At 57.3% G+C, this 19,652-nt stretch overlaps 1 protein-coding gene across 1 annotated transcript in view; it reads right to left on the reverse strand.

Moving 5' to 3' along the window:
• Positions 1-19,187, reverse strand: part of GRIN1 (glutamate ionotropic receptor NMDA type subunit 1) — a 30,105-nt gene extending 10,918 nt beyond the window's left edge. The window contains 10 exon segments of the mRNA XM_049782398.1: positions 551-604; positions 606-638; positions 736-880; positions 3,412-3,586; positions 3,690-3,811; positions 8,597-8,697; positions 9,473-9,535; positions 12,681-12,857; positions 17,628-17,762; positions 18,628-19,187. Coding sequence (XP_049638355.1) covers positions 551-604; positions 606-638; positions 736-880; positions 3,412-3,586; positions 3,690-3,811; positions 8,597-8,697; positions 9,473-9,535; positions 12,681-12,857; positions 17,628-17,762; positions 18,628-18,885 — 1,263 coding nt within the window. The 5' untranslated portion in view covers positions 18,886-19,187.
• Between the last annotated feature and the right edge of the window lie 465 nt (positions 19,188-19,652).

A 19,652-nucleotide genomic window follows, 5' to 3' on the forward strand; every position in this document is an offset into this window, starting at 1 on the left:
TGATCTCTGAGCAGAGCCAGAAATGAACCCTGAGCACCTCAGGGTGTGGTTCAACAACCAAAAATTAGTCAATCCTGAGTGGACCCTTGGCAAGTCCCTGGGAGTGGCCTCAGAGCACTACCAGGTGTGCGCCACCCAAAACCTAACAAAAAGCCAAGCTGTCAGTCCTGAAGGGAGAGGTTGTGCTCACTGGGCCCAAGCCACCACCAGTGATAACCAGACGAGCCAGAGCTCGGTCACGAGCAGGCCAAGGCCCTATGAGGATGTGCAGGTGTTGCGAGCACCTATGCTCTGACCCTTGCTAACCAAAGGAAGTGCCTCCTATGCTGTGGGACCCGAGGCAACACAGCCCAAGAGAGTGAGGCCAGGAAAGAGGGGCTGGTGGGCAGGGAGGCAGCTGTAGGGAGGCAGGCCAGGAGAACCAGAGGTGTGGGGAGTGTGTGAAGATGGGGACTCGCAGGCCTCAAAGTGCTGCAGATCACAGATCCACTGACCCCACAGTCCCCTTGTCAGGGACTGAAGACCTGGCCAGGATGCTCAGAACTCCTACCTTTAGCCTAGTGGACATCTGGTACCCTCGGGGCTTCTCCGTCTCCCCTCCTGGCTGGCCAGATGATCTTCCTGTCGTTGGGGATGACCTGGGGGTGGGAGTATGAGATGGAGGGTGGCCACGCAGGGGTCTTGGCCCCAGGACCCTAAGGCCCCAGCCCCCACCCCCTCATGACCCCCACCTACATGGGTGCCGTTGTATATGCCCACTTGCACCAGCTTGCGGTTCTGCAGGTTCATGATGCTGTAGTTGGAGAACTTTCGGTCCCCGTCTTCATTGAACTCCACGCGGCCAGTCACGCCCTCTGAGTACTTGGAGGACATCAGCACCCTGAAGAAGGCAGTGAGGTCATCCTCTGGGGGTGGGGGCGCAGCTCAAGCCCCTGTCCCTTCCCCAGGAGGGAGCAGTGGTGGCCAAAGCCCTGCGTCGGAACAGAGTGACCCAGAACAGTGGTCCTGAGTCCCAGACCCTTGTCAAAGACTTTCTTTCTTGTTTGGGTTTTGGGCTACATCTGGCAGTGCTCAGGGCTTACTCCTGCCTCTGTGCTCAGGGAATCACTCCTAGCCAGCTCAGGGGACCATAGGGGGTGCTGGGAATTGAACTTGGGTCAACGCAAGGCAAATGCTCTTGCCACTGTACTATTACTCTGGCCCCATGTCAAGGAATTTGAAGCCGATGACAGTTGAGTTTTATTTATTTACATTGGGTTCTGGGCCACACCTAATAGTGCTCAGAGGTATTCTTCAGCTCTGCCTCAGAAATCACTCCTGGAAGACTCAGTGGACCATATGGGACTCTGTATTGGCCACATGTAAGGCAAACATGATAGCTGTGCTATCATTCTGGCCCCTACAATTGAGATATTTTTGGGGGGCCATACCTGTTGGTGCTCAGGGGTTACTCAGAACTGCTTAGAAATCGCTCCTGGCAGGCTCAGGGGACCATATGGGAGGCCGGAAATTGAACTCAGGTCTGTCCTTGGCTGGCTGTGTGCAAGACAAATGCCCTACCATGGTGCTATCACTCCGCCCAACCTATAATTGAGTTTTATAGCCATGGCCCGTGCTTTAGGGATAAAGGCACAGGGGCTAGTGGGCACTGGTCTTCTCCCAATCTGGGGAAGAACAACTGATCACGTGTTTGTGTGTGTATGTGTGTGTTGTGTAATTGTGTGTCTCTCTGGACATATGTCTGCAGGTACGTGTGCACCATGGACTGGGCTCTGAGCATATTGGAAGAGTGCTCAAAGATGAGCACAACCTGCTAGTCCCTCTGCTCAACAGGTCGAGTGTCCCTGGGGCTCCATGGGGCCATCACTTGAGACTTAGGGTTTGGGTACCAGCCCCCAGGTCCTGGCCTGACTGCTTGAATCTTTAAGTCTCTCCAGGTTCAAACCTGCAGCCACAGCCTCCCTCCAATGGCTGGTGGTTGGGAGATTGGTGGGGACCTGAGGGCGGGCTGCACTGAACAGAAGTGGGGCTAGGAAGCAGCCTGCACAGCAGTGATTTTCTTTTTTTTTTATTTGTTTTGTTTTGTTTTTTTTTTTTTTTTTGGTTTTTGGGCCACACCCGGCAGTGCTCAGGGATTACTCCTGGCTGTCTGCTCAGAAATAGCTCCTGGCAGGCACGGGGGACCATATGGGACACCGGGATTCGAACCAACCACCTTTGGTCCTGGATTGGCTGCTTGCAAGGCAAACACCGCTGTGCTATCTCTCCGGGCCCACAGCAGTGATTTTCTAAAGGTGGGTGCCAGTGCTGCAGAGGGGCAAGTGACAGTCACAGTGGAGAAAATGACAAGATGGGAAGTGTCTGTCTGCACGATGAGGGCCCCTGATGTGCTTGCTCACCGCTGAAGAGGAATTCCTCACCTCCTAAAGCAGCCCTATCCGGGCCCAGAGACAGCGCAGCAGTGAGTGTACGCGGCTGGTCTGGGTTCAATCCCCAGCATACCATAGGGCACCTTGAGCCCTCCCAGGAGTGATTCCTGAGTGCAGAGGCAGAGGCAGGAGGAAGCCCCAAGCATCACTACTACCAGGTGTGAAAGAAAAAAAAAGAATGGCTTCTCTTACCTCTGGAAACATCCCCAGATCCACCAGAAACTTCCCACCAGGGTCCCGGCCCTGCCCTCTGACCCCGCCTCTCTCCCTAGCCCTGCTCTCTGGTTCCATGTGGATCTGGCCCCCCTACTGCCCTGCCCCAGCCTCACCCTATCCGGCCCACCCCCTCAGACCTCCCTATGGCCCTACCCCAGCCTCACCCTATCCGGCCCACCCCCTCAGGCCTCCCTATGGCCCTACCCCTACAGCTGGCCCCTCTTCTCTGGTGTCCCAATCTCTGGCGCCCCATGTCACCCTGCCCAAACCCGTCCCCATCTGTCTCCCCTGCCCTTCCATCCTTACCTGGCCCTGGACAGCCCTATCGAGCTCCTCCCTGCCAAGCTCCACTCAGGCCCGCTCCACCTCCCACCTTGTCCAGCACTACCCTCTGGTCCTGCCCCTCTGGCCTTGCTCCAGCCACGCCCTATTAGCCACACCGAGGACTGCCCATCTTGCCCTGCCCATCTCGGCCCTCTGATCCGGGTCCCGAACCTCCCTGCTTGCTGTTCGCCTGCCTCTCCACCATCCTGACCCCGCCCACTGATCTGACCCCGCCCACACAACCTTTAGTCCCACCCACTTCCCTGGACCCACCTGTATCCCTATGGTCCCGCCCACCGTCCTGGTCCGCCCACCCGTAGGTCACGCCCACCGCTATGGCCCGGCCCACAAACAGGACCCGCCCACATAAGACCACGCCCACAACCATGGCCACGCCCACCCCTCGGGCCCCGCCCTCCCGCCCTGCAGTGGTGGCGAGCACCTCTTGAAAAGCGGCCCCGTCTTCCAGATGTTGGTGTTGCCCACGCAGCCCCGCGGCGGGTCGGTGATGTTCTCCTTCTCCAGCAGCTCGTGCACCGCCTGCGCCACCACGCCCACCGCGTCGCTGATGTGCGCCGACTCGTTCTTGCCGTTGATGAGCTGCAGCCCGATGATGCCTGCGGGCGGGCGGGCGCCGCGAGGCTCAGGGCCCGGGCAAGGCCGGACGCCCCTGCACCCCCGGGGCCTGCTCGGCAGCGCGCGCATTCGCACTCGACTCACCGTCCGGGGCGTAGCGCAGGGCGTTCCCCGAGATCTCGCGCTCCCCGACCAGCCACACGTAGCCGGAGCCCGTCATGTTCAGCATCGCGGCCGCTCGGTACACGGTGGCTGCATCGTCCTCGCTGTGGGCACAGGGTGACCCGCCCGGCGGCCGCTGCTATGGGCGGTGCTGGCCGGGGAGAGCGCCCCGGAGTCCTAGGCCCTGGGGTTCGGATCGGGGCGGACGGGGCGCCTACGACATGCCCTGCTCCCCACGTCAGCCCTGGGGCCACCTGGGTTCGTGGGCTGGTGTTGGCTAACCCGTGCCAGGCCCAGAGAAACAGGTGTGGGCACAGGTGGGAGACTCCCGTCACGAATCCACCCTCCGCAGCCAACAGTGGCGGGGCTACTGTGCTTGGGAAAGATGCCGGGAGCCCTTTCCAGAGCTGAGTTCCGCACCCCACGCAACACAAGACAAGGCTGCTCGTCCTTCTGGGATCTTCTCCGCTACCCTCTCCCACCAGCTCGCCCCACCGCCGCATAGGGCAGGGGCCCTGGTTGTGCCGGCCACACGAAGTAGCCCTGAGCTCTCTCGATGGGGGACCCTGGGGAGCCAGTGCCAAGGGATGGCCCTTTGTGGGCCCTTTCCACACAAGCCCAGACCGTGGGTGCACTAGATCACAGGATGCCAGGCGGTGATCTAGAGCTGCTCACAGTGATGTGGCGCGGCAGGGCCCTTGGGGGGGGGGGCATCTGCCATGGTATCAAACATTACTCAGTGGAGAAAGGCTCTGCTGGCAGCCCCTGGTCGTGTCACACGGGCCACTGAGGGAGAGAGAGTGTAAGAGCCTCAGACATGCTGTGTTCCAGTGCTCGGTGCTGTGCCCATGCCCACTGCCCAAAGCCTGGCAGGACACTGGGCTATCAGATTTGCTGGGACAAGCAGGTTCTCACAGTCAGCTCCCACAAAACTGTGGCCACTCTGGGAACTTGGAGTGAAAGTTTGGATTCTCTTCCCTCCCAAGGAGAAAACCGGTCAGTTAACCTGGGCCAAATGGTGCAGGAGCCAGAGCAGGACACCAGGAGGCAATCTGGCCTCTTCGATTTTGGCCTTCCCTGCCTTGGGGATCTGCTTCTGCTCCTGCTCCAGAAGCCAGGCCCCTGGGTTCCCTGGCCTGGATAGTTAGTTGAAGGTACCTCGGAACACCGAAGACGGGTGCTGGTGGATGTGTGGCTGGGGTGAAGGCTGTGCTTTGGTGATAGTGTGTGCACCTGAGTGAGTGTGAACAGGCAGTAGTGGTAATCATGTATAATGTGCAAGTTAAACTATGTATCAACCAACGAAATGCTTAGCCTGCTAAAGCCTGTTAACCTATGTAAGCTGCCTGTTAGTTTCACACAGGGCCTTTTCTTCTTACAAGACTGGGCCCAGCTTGCTGAATAAACTCCCTTTTGCACTTTACATCATCAGAGGTGGTCGTTGACTCTCAGCGCTGGTTGGGTTATCTGCTTGGTAGTGGCAAACATGGGATGACACACACAAACCTGTCATCATGTCATGGCTCATGTGTGCAGAGCATGTGCTGCATATGATACATATTGGAGTGCATGGGTACCAATAGATGTGTCGTGTGTGGTATTCACGTGTGTGCTCAGTCCTGATGGGGACACACCTGTCACATCAGCTGGTGGCTGTGGTCGCTGCAGCAGAAAGCACTCTGCCTCCTATCATTGGAGCAAAAATGATGTGTTTATGGAGCCGGAGATAGCACAGCAGGGTGGGTGTTTGCCTCGAATGCCACCGGCCTGAGTTCGATCCTCTGCATCCTATAGGGTCCACCAAACACTAGTAGGAGACATTTCTGAGTGCAGAGCCAGGAGTAACCCCTGATCATAGTCAAACATGGCAAAAAAAAAAAAAAAAGGAAATTTTTTTGTTGCAGGTCCAGGGTGAGGTAGTTCACGTGTGTGAGGGGAATGTGTGTTGATCCCATTATATATACATGTGAGCACACAGAGTGCATGTGAAGCACACGTGTGCACAAGCATACATACCAGTGTAGTGTCTACACTGTTGCATTGTGTTTGTGTGCAGTGTTGATACTGTGCTGTTTGTATAGTGAACACCTGTGTTCATGCTGTGTGTGACCTGCTGTGTGTGCTGTGTGCATGTTGTATGTGGCCCTGCTGCATGTTTCCTTGTGTGTTCTGTGTCTGCAGTGTTACACATATGCTGTGCATGTCATGGTGGTTCGAATCCCAGCATCCCATATGGTCCCCTGAGCCTGTCAGGAGCGATTTCTGAGCACAGAGCCAGGAGGAACCCCTGAGTGCCGCTGGGTGTGACCCAAAACCCCCCCCAAAAAAGAAATCGCTCCTTACTGCTTGTGCCATTGTTCTGGTCCCTTGTTTGTTTATTTATTTGTTTTTGTTTTTGGGTCACTTCTGGCACGCTCAGGGGACTGGAGACTGTTTGGGGTGGTCCTGTGTTGGCCACATGCAAGGCAAATGCTTTACTGCTGTGCTATCACTCTGGGCCCTTGTTTGTTTGTTTATTTTTTGTTTGTTTCTGGGCCACACCTGGTGATGCTCAGGGATTACTCCTGGCTTTGTGCTCAGAAATCGCTCCTGGCTTGGAGGAACATATGGGATGCCGGGAGATCCAACTGCGGTCTGTCTTAGGTTAGCACATGCAAGGAAAACGCCTTACCGCTTGGGTCACTGCTCTGGCCCCTGCTTGTTTGTTTGTTTTTTCCACAACTAGTACTTAGGGATCACTCTCGGCAGGCTTTGGGACCTGAGCTAGTCATGTTGTGCAAGGCAAACATCCTTCTCCAGTGCTCTTTTATACATGCAGCATGGGGGTTACTATATGCCTGGTATGTGCACGTGTGATTACTTCCTTCAAATGCAGAAAGCTTCCATGTGCAGTGTTGTGGCTCTGCATGTATGCGTCGTGTATTGTCTGTGAAGATAAGTGCACACAAGGGGCATGACTGTGCCTGTGCAGCATGTGTGGGATGTGCCCTGTCTGTGTGTGCAATGCATGTCAATTCTCTGCTGTGCTTATGTCTCCTTATCAGGGCTGACCAGGGAGAGCACAACTGAGATCCCCCAGGTCTCTGTCAGGACGAGACGGGGACACAGTGGGATTCTGTCCTTTTACTCGTTACTGCTGGGCGGCATCTGGGTCACTTGGATTGCAATATGAGCTTCATCTGTCATAAGTGCAGGGGGATTATTTATTTATTTATTTATTTGGCTTGTGGGCTACATCTGGTGGAGCTCAGGGTTTACTTCTGCTTTTTTAATTCTATTTTTCTTTTTTGGGCCACATCCGGTGACGCTCACGTGTGGCTACTGGCTATGTGCTCAGAAATCACTCCTAGCTCGTGGGACCATATGGGACACGGAGGATTGAACCAAGGTTTGTCCTGGATCGGCCAGGTGGAAGGCAAACACCCTACCACTGTGCTATCGAGCTGACCTCATTACTTCTGCTTTAACTCAGGAAATACTCCTGGTGATGCTCAGGGATCGATATGGGGTACTGGGGACGGACCCCAGGTCGGCTGCATGCAAGATAAACTCCCTCCCTGCTGAACTATATTTCTGGCCCCAGATGAAGGTGACCTCTGACAGGCAATGTTGGTCTACTGGCTCACCCACACCTCTATCCTCACAGCTGTAATAATGTCCCTCAAATCCTAAGGTGAAGGAAGAACTAAGAGGATCTGGGGGTTGTTGGAGCTGTGTGAGCTTCTTGACTAGTTCCAGATATCTGTTGCAGGCAAGGTTTGTTCCGGCTGTGTCTTTGGGTGGGTGGGGCTTTCCTGGGTGGCCCTTCGATGTGGGTGGGGATTATTGTGGGCGGGGCTTGTCATGGGATGTGCCTTCTATAGGAGGGGCTTGCTGTGGGTGGGGCTTTGATGTGGGTGGGATTTGTCACTGGCGAGTTCTGGGAGGTGCGTTCTGAGGGTGGGATTTGATATTGGTGGTTTATCACCAATTATATCACCAATATATTGGTTTATCACGAGTGGGGCTTATTTCTGGGAAGTGCATGCTGTGGCAGGTTTGTTCTTGATTTGGCTATTTTCTGGGTGGGAATTGTTTTGGGCAGAGCCTGGTTTGAGATGGGCTAGTAACAAGGTCCTCTGTGCAACCCCCAGCCTTGGTGGAGTTGACCCTTCTATTTTTCTAATTTTGGAAAACCCTATGGGATGCCAGTAATCCAAACTGGGTCCCTCCCAGGTCGGCCAAGTGCAAGGCAAATGCCCCTCTGCTATGCTATTGCTCAGGCCCCTTATCTTCTTCCATAAGACCTTCCAGCATTGGCCAGAGGCGACCATGGATGGGAAAGCTGGCAGATCAAAACAGTAGCACTCAGAGCACTGGTTCCCACATTCCAGGCTCAGCAGGGCCAGAAGGGCCCCATCTTGAGTTGTGTGACTTCACCCCCAAGTGTCATGGCTTCTGGCCTGCCAGACAGCTGTGTCTGCTGGTCCCCCCATCTCCACCCAGGGAAAATGGGTTGCTGTCTTTGCAGCTTTCAGCTGCAGGCAGAGGGGATGAGTACCCCCAGAGCCCCAAGGCCATGGGGTATGAATTTTCCAGTTTCAGGCATGTGGTCTTACCCTTCCAGGAGAACTCAGATACTTGCAAAGGGTGGTTTTCGTTCTGAACCCTCCCCCCAGCCAGCCCCCTCTCTGACCTTGCTCCCTGTAGTCCCACATCTCCCTATGTGGGGTCTTGTCCAGAGCCTGTTTGCAGACCCTGTCACACTGGCAATGGTCCCCACCATCCCTCAAAGGCTCCATGCCCCAGAAGCCAGCTGAGGGCAGGTCATGCAGCAAAGGGGCATATGGGCAGGCCAGGGAGGACGGAGGATGCTGGGGTGTGGGAGGGTGGGGACTATTCTGCCTCACCTGGCTGAGAGGATAATGACACGGGCTTCCAGCTCTCTCGCCTCCATGAGCAAAGCTGTCACGTTCTTGGTCCCCGGGTCAAACTGCAGCACCTTCTCGGCCTGTGGTATGAGCAGGAGTGTTAGTGGCCTGCGAGGGCGGGGAACATCGTGCCTCGAGGGGCGAGGGCCTCTGCAGCCACTAGGAACCCCGAGGCAGCGGCAGTGTCGCTAGGACTGCCAGCCTGGCCTGCCACCTGCACCTGCCACCTGCCTTCCTTGCTCCTCCTGGCCGGGAGCTCTCTCATTCTGGCCGCAGCCCTCTGGCTCTCCTGAGCCCGCTCTGCTCTCTCTCTCTGCTGGACCTCGCTCTGCATTTCTCAGCCTGTCCTCGCTCTGTACTGAGCATGCAAGTTGAAGTGGACCAAGACTCAGAAAGAGGCGTGCAGCGGGCAGGAAACGGAGTTTTGAAATGCAACCGGGAGCAGAAGGGGGCTGGCGTGGTTCTTCGGAAACCACGGGAGAGCCTCTTGGGCGTGAGTCTTGGGCCCCTGCAGGACCGGCCCAGACCCAGCAGGCACTGGGGGCTCCTCCTGGGTTCCACGAGGAAACCGGGGATCCCAGAGGTTGGCATGCACTCCCTAGAGGGTAGCTTGTCTTGTCCAGTGGCTGTGCCACCTCTGGGGCACTGGCCCAGGTGGAGGCTGCGATGGGTGGGCTGCAGGCCTCCCCACGCCCTCACTGGCCCTCCTGCTGCAGCTGCCAGCCTCAAGTCCTCTCTCTCCTACTGCTCAGCCCTGCTGCGTGGAGCGGCTTAGCTGCGCCGGCCCTCGTGGCCGAGGCACCGAGGCCAGGGCTCCCTAGTCGATGGGTGGCGTGCACGTCCATGCATATATACCTTGGGTCCGCGCTTGTGGTCATAGGACAGTTGGTCGAGGTTTTCATAGTTCCTTTTTTTACTCTGATGAATAATGTGCACAGAGAAAATATGCAGACACAGAAGAAGATTATAAACGGTTGAAAATGACGGCGCTAAAGCAACCACACCACCTCCTCGGCACGTCTGCAGACGGGCACATACCTGGAGCTCGCAAACACCGAGGCCGGGGCTGGGGCAGGGCCAAGAGGGTCTAGAGAGCTAGGGGCATGGAGTTGAGCACAGGGAGGGGGGCCCTGACTGCACTAGTCACCATGTCCTTGTGGGGCTCACCTGGGCCCAGCAACGCCCCCCTTCCCGTCGGTCCTGACTGCGGAGACCTCTTGTCTAAGCCCTCTCCCTTCTAACCTCCCCACTATGTTCCCTGTTCTGCCTCTGTGGACATCCAGGTGATCTGTGTACATGAACTGTGCGGTGTGCAAGCACTTTCTGTGTGCTGGAGTGTGTGTAGCCCTGTGTGTGGGAATATATATGTGTCCATGTGTGGGGAAGCCTGTGTCTCTATGTGTTGGATCCTGTATGTGCCCCTATGCTGAAGCATGTATATGCCCCTGTACTGGAACATGTGATGAATTGTATGTGTCTTTGCATGCATGTTTATGCATGCTGGAACATATGTGCCCCTGTGTGCTAGGGCATGCATATGCCCATTCATGCAGGAGCATGTATGAGTCCTTGTGGGTTGGAGCAGGTGCCACTTCATGCTGGGGTATGTGCATACCCCTCTGGGTGAGAGAACATGGGTATGTTCTTGCGTGCTGAAGCTGGGGGGCACCTGTGTACATGCAGCAATCTAGTCTACTGAAACCCAAGGAGGCCGAAAGGAATGACACACATTTGTGCATGCGTGCAAGTGAGTGCACTTACATACTGGTACATATGCGTGGGGGCTGTACTTAGATCATGTGCATGCAGTCTGTGTGTACTGTGCACACCTAGATTATGTGTTGGCTTACATCACGTATGCACTGCAAACACCAACAGTATGTTGAACTGAACACACCCACATTATGTGTGCGGTGTGCGCCTACATTGCGTTGCACCATCATGCCTATAACATGTATGTGCAGCATGTGCCCACTTCATGCATGTTTACCATGTATGTATCATGTCTGTCTGCACACTGTGGACTCACATCATGTGTCTTTCCCTTCCTTCCTTCCTTCCTTCCTTCCTTCCTTCCTTCCTTCCTTCCTTTCTCTTTCTTTCTTTCTTTCTTTCTTCTTCCTTCCTTTTTTCTTTCTTTCTTTTCTTTCTTTCTTTCTTTCTTTCTTTCTTTCTTTCTTTCTTCTTTCTTCCTTTCTTTTTTGTTTTTTGGGTCACACCTGGCAGTGTTCAGGGGTTACTCCTGGCTCTACGCTCAGAGATCGCTCCTGGCAGGCTCAGGAGGATGTATGGGGACCATATGGGAATGCTGGGACTCGAACCACCATCCTTCTCATGCAAGGCAAATGCCTTACCTCCATATTATCTCTCCAGCCCTCTTCCTTCCTTCCTTCCTTCCTTCCTTCCTTTTTTGGTTTTTGGGTCACACCCGGCAGTGCTCCAGGGTTACTCCTGGCTCCATGCTCAGAAATCACTCCTGGCAGGCACGGGGGACCGACCATATAGGATGCTGGGATTTGAACTAATGAATTTGAACCAATTCTGCATGAAAGGCAAACACCTTACCTCCATGCTATCTCTCCAGCCCCTAAGGCCCTCTTTCTTTTTAATATTTATTTACTTTTGGTTTTGAGGCCATGCGGTGGCACTCGGGTTACTCCTGGCAGGCTCGGGGGACCATATAGAATGCTGGGGATCGAATCTGGGTTGGTCATGTGAAAGGCAAATGCCTTACCCACTGTGCTATTGCTCTGGCCCCATCATGTGCATTTCTACATGTGTGCTATGCATCTGCACATTATGTCTGTGCCCGTATACGTGTGTGTTGCATATGCTTATATCATGTTTACTTTTAGGACTAATTGAGACTATAAAACTATTTACTGCGCATGCCAACATTATATGCGCAGAGTACATGGAACATCACATATGTTTATACATGCATTGTACATGCAGCATGCATGTTTACTTGTGTGCCACTCATTATTTTGTGTGTGCATGTGGCACCAGGTGGTGTGTGCATATTTGTGAAGATGTCGGCACAGATCCTGTGTGTGTTTGTGTGGCTTTGGTGCTGAGGTACAATGGCCCGTAGTTAGGATGTGCGTAGGTATGAAGGCTCTGGTACATTGTGGTCTGGCAGTGGGGAAGGTTCCAAGTGGAATGACGTGGTCTCAGGTGGGGGCACCAGCTGGGGGTGCTGAGTATAACATCTGTGTTCCGGTGTGATGGATGCAGGGCTACGAGCTCGAAAGGGTGGGACTCCAGGTTCAGGGGGCCAGCATCCCCCAGATCAGCCAATCCCCCACCACAGGCCCCCACCCGTCCCTGGGGTCTGACTTCAGTACCCAGCCCCAGCATGCTATTCCCTCTGGAACCCATGGTGCCAGGGCCAGGGTGCTGGATTGAAAGAAGCCAGGTCTGTCTGCTCTAGGCAACTGCTCGCCACACCGCACTGCTCCTCCCGTCCTCCCAGCCTGGCTCCCTCCCTCCCTCTCTCCCTTCTTTGTTTGCTTGTTTGCTTGCTGTGTTTGTTTGATTTTGGCTTTCCCCCAACATGGGTTCTTGCCAGGTGCTGCTGAGCGTCCAGAGCTTGGACTGATGACAGGGGAAATCTGGTCTCCTCTGGACACCGGCTCACAGATTGGGGGTGGGAGGAAGGAACGGGGTCACTGGGACCCCCCCCCCCGAATCCCTGTTCTGGCCCCTGCATCTGCATAGACAGGACCTGTCTCCGACTCCGACTCCGACTCCGACTCGGCGGAGCTGGGTGGGTGGGGGTGCAGGGTCCTGAGGGTGGCGCTGGGGACGGAGGTCGGGGGGCCCCGGGGAGGGGCTTCTCGCCGCGGGGCTTGGGGTGTTTGCGGAGCTCCAGGTGGTCCTGCCCTCGCCTGGCAGGGACCGACACGAAGGAGAGTTCGACTCATGGCAGAAGCGAGAGAGATGAGCCGCGGACAGGCCGGGCGCGCGGACGAGGCGCTGGGTGCGGGATGGAGAGAGAGCGAGCGAGCGAGCGAGCGAGCGGCACACGGACACACGCAGCGGCCCGCCCGCCCAGGCTCACCTTGGACTCGCGCTCCTCCAGCAGCGTCTCCAGGCGCTTCTGGGCCGCGCGGCCCTCGTGGTCGTCGCTCACCAGCAGGATGATGTGGTTCCAGCTGTACACGCGCATCATCTCGAACCACACGCTCGACTGGTGCGAGTAGGGCGGCACCGTGCGCAGGAAGCTCAGGTGGATGCTCTGCGGGCGGGCGGGGCGGGGCCGACCGTGGACCACCGGCTTGCCTGGCCCCGCCCACCCGCGACCCGGCCCCGCCCCCAATAGCATGACCCGCCCCTAATGCCATGGCCCCGCCCACCCGCGATCTGGTCCCGCCCCGACGAACTCGGCCCCGCCCGCCTATTTATGACCACGCCCACAGGCTACATAGCCACGCCCACCTCGTCCTGGTACCACCCACCCGAGCCCTGGCCCCGCCCTCCTATGTCCTGACACTGCTCACATAGGGCCTCGCCCTTCCCGCCTGACCCCGTCCCTGCCCACCAGGGCCCTGACCCCGCCCGCCCGAGTACTGACCCCGCCCACAAGAGCCATAAAGACGCCCACCCAAGCAAGACCTGAACCCGCCCACCCGAGTCATGACTGCCCAGGCGAGTCATGACCACGCCCACCAAATATCTGGTCCCGCCCACCCGAGTTCTGGTCCCTACTTTCTATGCCCTGACACTGCTCACATAGGACCTGGCCCGCCCACCTGACCCTGGCCCCGCCCTCCTGTGCCCTGACACCGCTCATATAGGTCCTGGCCCCGCCCACCCGACGACTGGCTCCTCCCACACGAGCCATAGCCCCACCCTCTATGCCCCGACACCACCCACACAGTGCCTGTCCCGTCTACCTGCCCTGGCCCTACTTGGCCCCTGCCCCTGCCCACCTGTGCCCTAATTCTCCCATTTGAGCCCTGACTCCTCCCACCTGACCCCTGGCCCCACCCACTTGAGCCCTGGCCCTCCCTTGACTCAAGGCCCCGCCCACCTGCCTCCTGTTCCCGCCCACTCGGCACTGGCCGTCCACTGGAGTCCTGACCCCGCCCCCACCCTGCTAGGCCCCAACCACAGGGACTCCTGACACCGCCCACCAAGAGTCCTGACTCCACCCCACTGTGCGCTGCCCCGCCCACTGGGGGATGCCTGTACCTGCTCTCCATGCACTTTCCTCTGTCTCTCCCATTGGGAGTCCTGACCTTGCTCCTAGGAACACCCCACTCTGCCCCGCCCTGCTGTGCTCTGCCCTGACTACTGGGAGTCCTGACTTTGCCCCACCATGCTCCCCCCTCTCCCAGGCCCATTGGGAAGCCTGCTCACCCCTGCACTGGGCACCCTGACCTGGGACATTGTCCTCCAGATCCTGTACCTCGCTCTGGGCAACTCAGACCTGGGGCCACTGTCTGGGGGCCACGGCCTGACCCAGATGTTTTCTAGTCCCCACAGCTTATAGCCAGGACACGATGGGTTCACTGACTCTCTGCACCCACACTGGGACATCATCCTGGAGCCATCTTCCTCCACACAGCAGGGTCACCCTAGAAGTCCAGGATTTTTTGCTCCTCACTGCCAGCCTGAGATTCCAGCCCCGCACTGCTTCCCCTCAGCCCTCATCAAAAGGAGGTACATCCATGTTGGGAGGGGCCTCTGTTTTGTTTGCTTGTTTCTTTTTGGTCACACCCGGTGTGCTCAGGGGTTACTCCTGGCTCTATGCTCAGAAATCGCCCCTGATAGGCTCAGGGGACCATATGGGATGCCTGGAATGGAATCCAGGTTCATCCAGGGTCCACCGGATGCAAGGCAAACGCCCTACCAATGTGCTATCTATCCGAACCTGGAGGGGAGGGGGGCTCTTGATGAAATCTCAGAAGAAAACATTATTTGCTTGCCAGCTCCCAACAAGCATGTTTGGAAACTCCTGAGCCCTTTGCCTGGCCATATCCAGGGCCTCAGTTCCCCACCCCTGCTGATAGAGATCCTTTCCCAGATTTACAAAAAGGACAGTGCTGGGCAGTCTTGTCCAGGGGCCAGTGTGTGCATCCTTCCTAGGTCAGAATGGGACACCCGTTGCTTCCCATGATCACTGACTTTGGGGAGCAGAACTGAGAATAGCCTCTGGTGTGGTCTGGGGGCCTGAATCTCTTATTGTTTGTTTGTTTGTGGGCCACACCTGGTAGCACTCTGAGCTTACTCCAGGCTCTGTGCTCAGGAATCACTCCTGGCAGGACCCTATGGGATGCTGGGAATTGAACCTGGGGCATACAAGACAAATGCCCTCCCTGCTGTGCTATTGCTCCAGCCCTGGACCTGACTCTCTTCTTTGGTCCTCTGAGAGAGACCTCAGATCCTGGACTCACTGTTTCTGCTTACTGCCCCTGTGATGCATGGCTAGAACAGTCTATGTGCCTGCCCATCACCCCCTAGTGCTGGCTGGGGGTGACCCTCAAAGTTTTTCTCTCCTTTTTTGTTGGTTTGATTTGGGGTCACACCAATATTGCTCAGGGAGTAGTCCTGTCTCTGTGCTCGGGGCTCACTCCTGGCAGGTTCAGAGGACACTACTTGGTGCCAGGAAGGAAACCAAGTCAACCAACTGCTTTCTTTTTCTTTTTTTCTTTCTTAGGTTTTTGGGCCACACCCGGTAAAGTTCAGGTATTACTCCTGGCTATGCGCTCAGAAGTTGCTCCTGGCTTGGGGGACCATATGGGACCCCAGGGGATCAAACCTCGAGGTCTGTCCTAGTCTAGCGCTGGCAGGGCAGACATCTTACCTCTAGCGCCACTGCGCTGGCTCCAAGCAACCACTTTCAAAGCAAATGCCTCACCCCTGTGCTGCTATCTATCTCTCCAGTTCATTTCTCTCCCCCCATTTTGTTTTTGTTTTGGGGCTACACCTGGCGGTGCTCAAGGGTGACTTCTGGATCTTCACTCAGGAATCACTCCTGGAAAACTCTGGGGACCCTATGGGATGCTGGAGACTGAAACTGGGTCTGTCATGTGCTAGCAAGTGCCCTCTCCACTGTCCTATTGCTCCAGCCCCTCTTCCTTTTTTTTTATTAGGCTCACAACTGGCAGAGTGTGGCTTGGCATAGGCAGTCAATGCCAGGGGCCCCCAGGCCATGCCTGGAAGAACTCAGGGACTGCAGTGCAAAAAGCAAGCTCGGGTGCCCCGTGCATGCCAGGGTTGTGCTTGGCCACTCGCCCCATCTTTGCGCCCAGCTGGGCTCTTCCTTGACTGTGGTGACCAGGAGTGGGACCTTCTTCAGGCATTCCTGGGGGGAGGTGAAACCAGCCGGGCTGCTTTGTGCCATGAGAGAGGCCGCCACACTCCAGCTCTCCGACTTCTCTTCTGCTCGCAAGGCTGCTCTCCTTAGGCTCTCTAGGGCCAAGCACCCCAGCATGGGGTTGACTTGGGGCAGCCAGGCAGACCAGGCTCCTCCTGGGCTGGTTGGAGAATCTGCTGAGGCTCCAGCAAGACTTGGAGCTCCAGAGAAGAGGGACCAGGGAAGAAGGAGGTGCCCAGACACTTAGCCCTTAGTGGACACAGTCTGTGGAGCTGACTTAAAGCCCCAGCTCCAGCAGGGCCCTGGAGCCACCAGCTGCTGGATCTTGTGGGAAGTTCACCACGTGCGCAGACAGGTGCAGGATCCAAGTCCTCTCCCAGCCCTCAAGCCTGCCCATCGTCCCCTTTCCCAGCCCCTGGGGAGCTGTTGTTGCCAGGCTGTGGGTGCCTGTGACTTGTCAGGAGCATTTGCCCACATGTCCTTATGGACCCAAGTGTCCCCGAAAGTGCCTGAGAATGCCTTGTGTACCTGCATGTACTCGATTGTGTCCCATATGCCTGTGTATACCCGAGTGTGTGTACCCAGTGTGTCCCCATGTTTCTGAGTGTGTCTGAGAGGTCCTGAAAGTACCTGTGTATGCCCCGTATGCCAGGTGTGTCCCCATATGCCCAAGTTGCCCTGTGTTCCTAAGGTGTGTGTGGGATGTATGTGAGGGGCACAGCATCAGTGTGATATGGTGTGTGTTCTGGGGGACAATAGAGACTGGCTTATGCTTGTGAGTCTGTGCATATTAGTGTGTGTGTGTGTGTGTGTGTGTGTGTGTGTGTGTGTGAGGGCAGGTCTCCATGTATGTGACTTTATGAGAGCAAGCGCCTGTGACCGCAAAAGCTATGGATTTAAAAGGCGCACGATGAGGTGCACATGGGTGGGCATGCGGTTGTGTGTAAGGGTCAAGACTGTCTATAAAGTGTGGTGTGTGAGCACAGTCTGTGAATGGATCATGTGGGTGTGTGAGTGAAGGCGTGTGAGAGTAAGTCTGAGAGGTGTGCATGGAAGATGTGAATATGTGTGAGGCTTGTGTGCCTGTGGATGTGAGTGAATGTAAAGTGAAGTGTGAGGAAGTGGGGAATGGATGTAGAAGTGTGCCAGTGGTGTAAGTGAGGTTGTGTGAAGGTCTGAGTGTGGTGTGTCTGGAGGACTTAAGAGTGGGTGTGAGGGGCCGGAGAGATAGCATGGAGGTAAGGCGTTTGCCTTTCATGCAGGAGGTCATCGGTTCGAATCCCAGCGCCCCATATGGTCCCCACCGTGCCTGCCAGGAGCAATTTCTGAGCCTGGAGCCAGGAATAACCCCTGAGCACTGCCGGGTGTGACCCAAAAACCACAAAAAAAAAAAAAAAAAAAAAGAGTGGGTGTGAATGTGGTTATGAATGTGTGTCCAAGTGTGAGAGTGTGTTACATGGAAGAGGGTGTGTGTGAGTGCATGTGTGAGTGGCAGGTGTAAGGGTGATGTGCCCGTGTGTGTGTGTGTGTGTGTGTGTGTGTGTGTGTGTGTGTGTGTGTAGGAACGAAGTATGTGTGAGAGTCGTAAGCATGTATGAGGGTCTGCAGGTGTGCACGTGTTGTAAGTGTGCAGAGGGTGTGAGCACCGCGGGGGGTGCGAGGTCGGGGTGGGGGGCTTAGACTCACCTTATCCGAGTAGATGGACATGCGCGTGGTCAGTCCCAGCACAGGGATGCGGTAGAAGCCAGCCGTGTAGGAGACGGGGGTGGGGGTGAAGTGGTCGTTGGGCGTTGGGGGGTGGCTAACCAGGATGGCATAGACCTGCAGGCACAGGGGACCGGGTCAGGCCACACAGGCAGCAACAGAGGCTGGCCCTTGGGGGGGGGGATGTCCAGGTGCCCCTTGCAGTGGATGCCCAGACATGCTAGGACAAAGGGACTCAGTTATGGTGGGACTCAGGGACCTTGAGGATACAGAGACCTTGGGGATACAGGGACAGAACAGTGGGTCTGGGGTGTTGGCACGGTGGGCAGAGACAGAGCACCCTGGAGCAGAGGCTGGATCCCATGTCCCAGCGCTCTGACTCAGGCCCATTTTCTGTTACTACAGGTGAGGGGTTCCTTGGCCACAGGGTCTCCCCAAGAACAGAGGGCCCCTAAGTCCCTCCACGGAGGAGCACGGGCCAAGGGCGGCCTGAGGGGCTCCCTTGCCCAGCTCCCGGTCTAGCTCCCTGTCCCCGGGGCGGCACCTGTCATGTGGGGTGCCTGGCTGGTTGTTGCATGTGGGGGTTCCACGTGCGTTGGTGGGGAGCGCGCGGCATTAGTGGCCCGGGGCGCCTTGCACGTGGCTGCGTGCGCGCGCGGGGAGGGAAACGCGTGCCAGCCCGTGCCCGAGCCTGAGTGAACGCGCCTCTGTGGGTGCCCTCTGCCAAGCAGGGCCGCATTGCAGAGATGTGCGCCATCCTCCCCGAGTCCTCCCCGCACCCTCCCCTTGCTCCCCAAAGGTCCTAGAGGGGACACATGTGTGTGTGTCTGTGGAGGGGGGGAGAGAATGGAGACGAGGAGGGGTCCCATCGTGCTCCCCGGAGAACCTAGCACCCCACCACCACGCTGCCGGGTGCGGGACAGAGAGGGGAGGACCAAGGACACGGACGGACACGGGCCCTGGGCACATCCTTGGGGCGCACCTGGCTGGAGATGAGGTCCTCGCACACCGACAGGGCCATTTGGATGGCGTTGGGCTTGTGCGTGACGGACGTGGCGTTGAGCTGCAGCTTCCAGGAGCCGTGGCGTTTGTTGGCCTGGTTCACTGCCTCGCGGAACATCTGCTCGTGCTTGCGAGTGCTGAGCACCGCGCCGATGTTGACGATCTTGGGGTCGCAGGAGGCTCGCGCGAAGGAGCAGGAAAGAAGCAGGGCGAGGGTCAGCAGATGCATGGCGCTCATGGGCTCCGGGCCGCAGCTCCCCGGCTCTGGGCAACGCCAACGCGGGGCGCGGGGCGCATTCCCCGGCTGGAGCTGGACACCCCGGGCCGGATCGGCGGTGCCAAAAGCGAGCGAGCGAGCGCGCTTGCTAGCGGGGTTCAGATCCCCGCAGAGGCCAGGGCGCCCGGCGCTGTCCGCGGTGCTGAAGCGGGCACCGAGCTGGGCTTCGCTGGCTTTGCCCGGGCGGGTCTGTCTCGCGGCGATGCGGCACACTGGCAGCTGCGATGCGGGGCTGACAGCCGCCGCCCCCGCGCCCCAGCCGCGCGCCGACGAGCGTGCGCCTGCGTTGGTCCTCCCTGCCTGCCTGCCTTCCTTCCTTCCTCCCTCCTCGGGAGCACGCTTGCCAGAGCACAGCGGGGGAGCACCGTGGGCTGGGCCGCGCGCCTGCGTGGATGGATGGTCGCGGGGACGTAGAGAGGGGCGGCCCCAAGTCACCCGAGTGCGTTTCCACGGGGAGGGAACTTGAGAGCGCGCGTGGGTGCCAGGACCCATCCTGCCTCCTCAGAGCTAACCCCCTGTTTGGGGGGCCCTGGAGTATATATACAGTGCAGCGGCCTTCGCCCTGCCAGGGGTAGGGAGGGGGACAGTAGTGCCCCAAACCTTTCCCCTCTGCGGAACGCTAAAAAAAAGGGGGGAGTGAGCTGGAGAGATAACATGGAGGTAGGTAGGGTGTTTGCCTTGCATGCAGAAGGTCGATGGTTCGAATCCGGCATCCCATAGGGTCCCCT

This window comes from Suncus etruscus, chromosome 10 (assembly GCF_024139225.1).
Source record: "Suncus etruscus isolate mSunEtr1 chromosome 10, mSunEtr1.pri.cur, whole genome shotgun sequence".
Lineage (NCBI taxonomy): Eukaryota > Metazoa > Chordata > Mammalia > Eulipotyphla > Soricidae > Suncus > Suncus etruscus.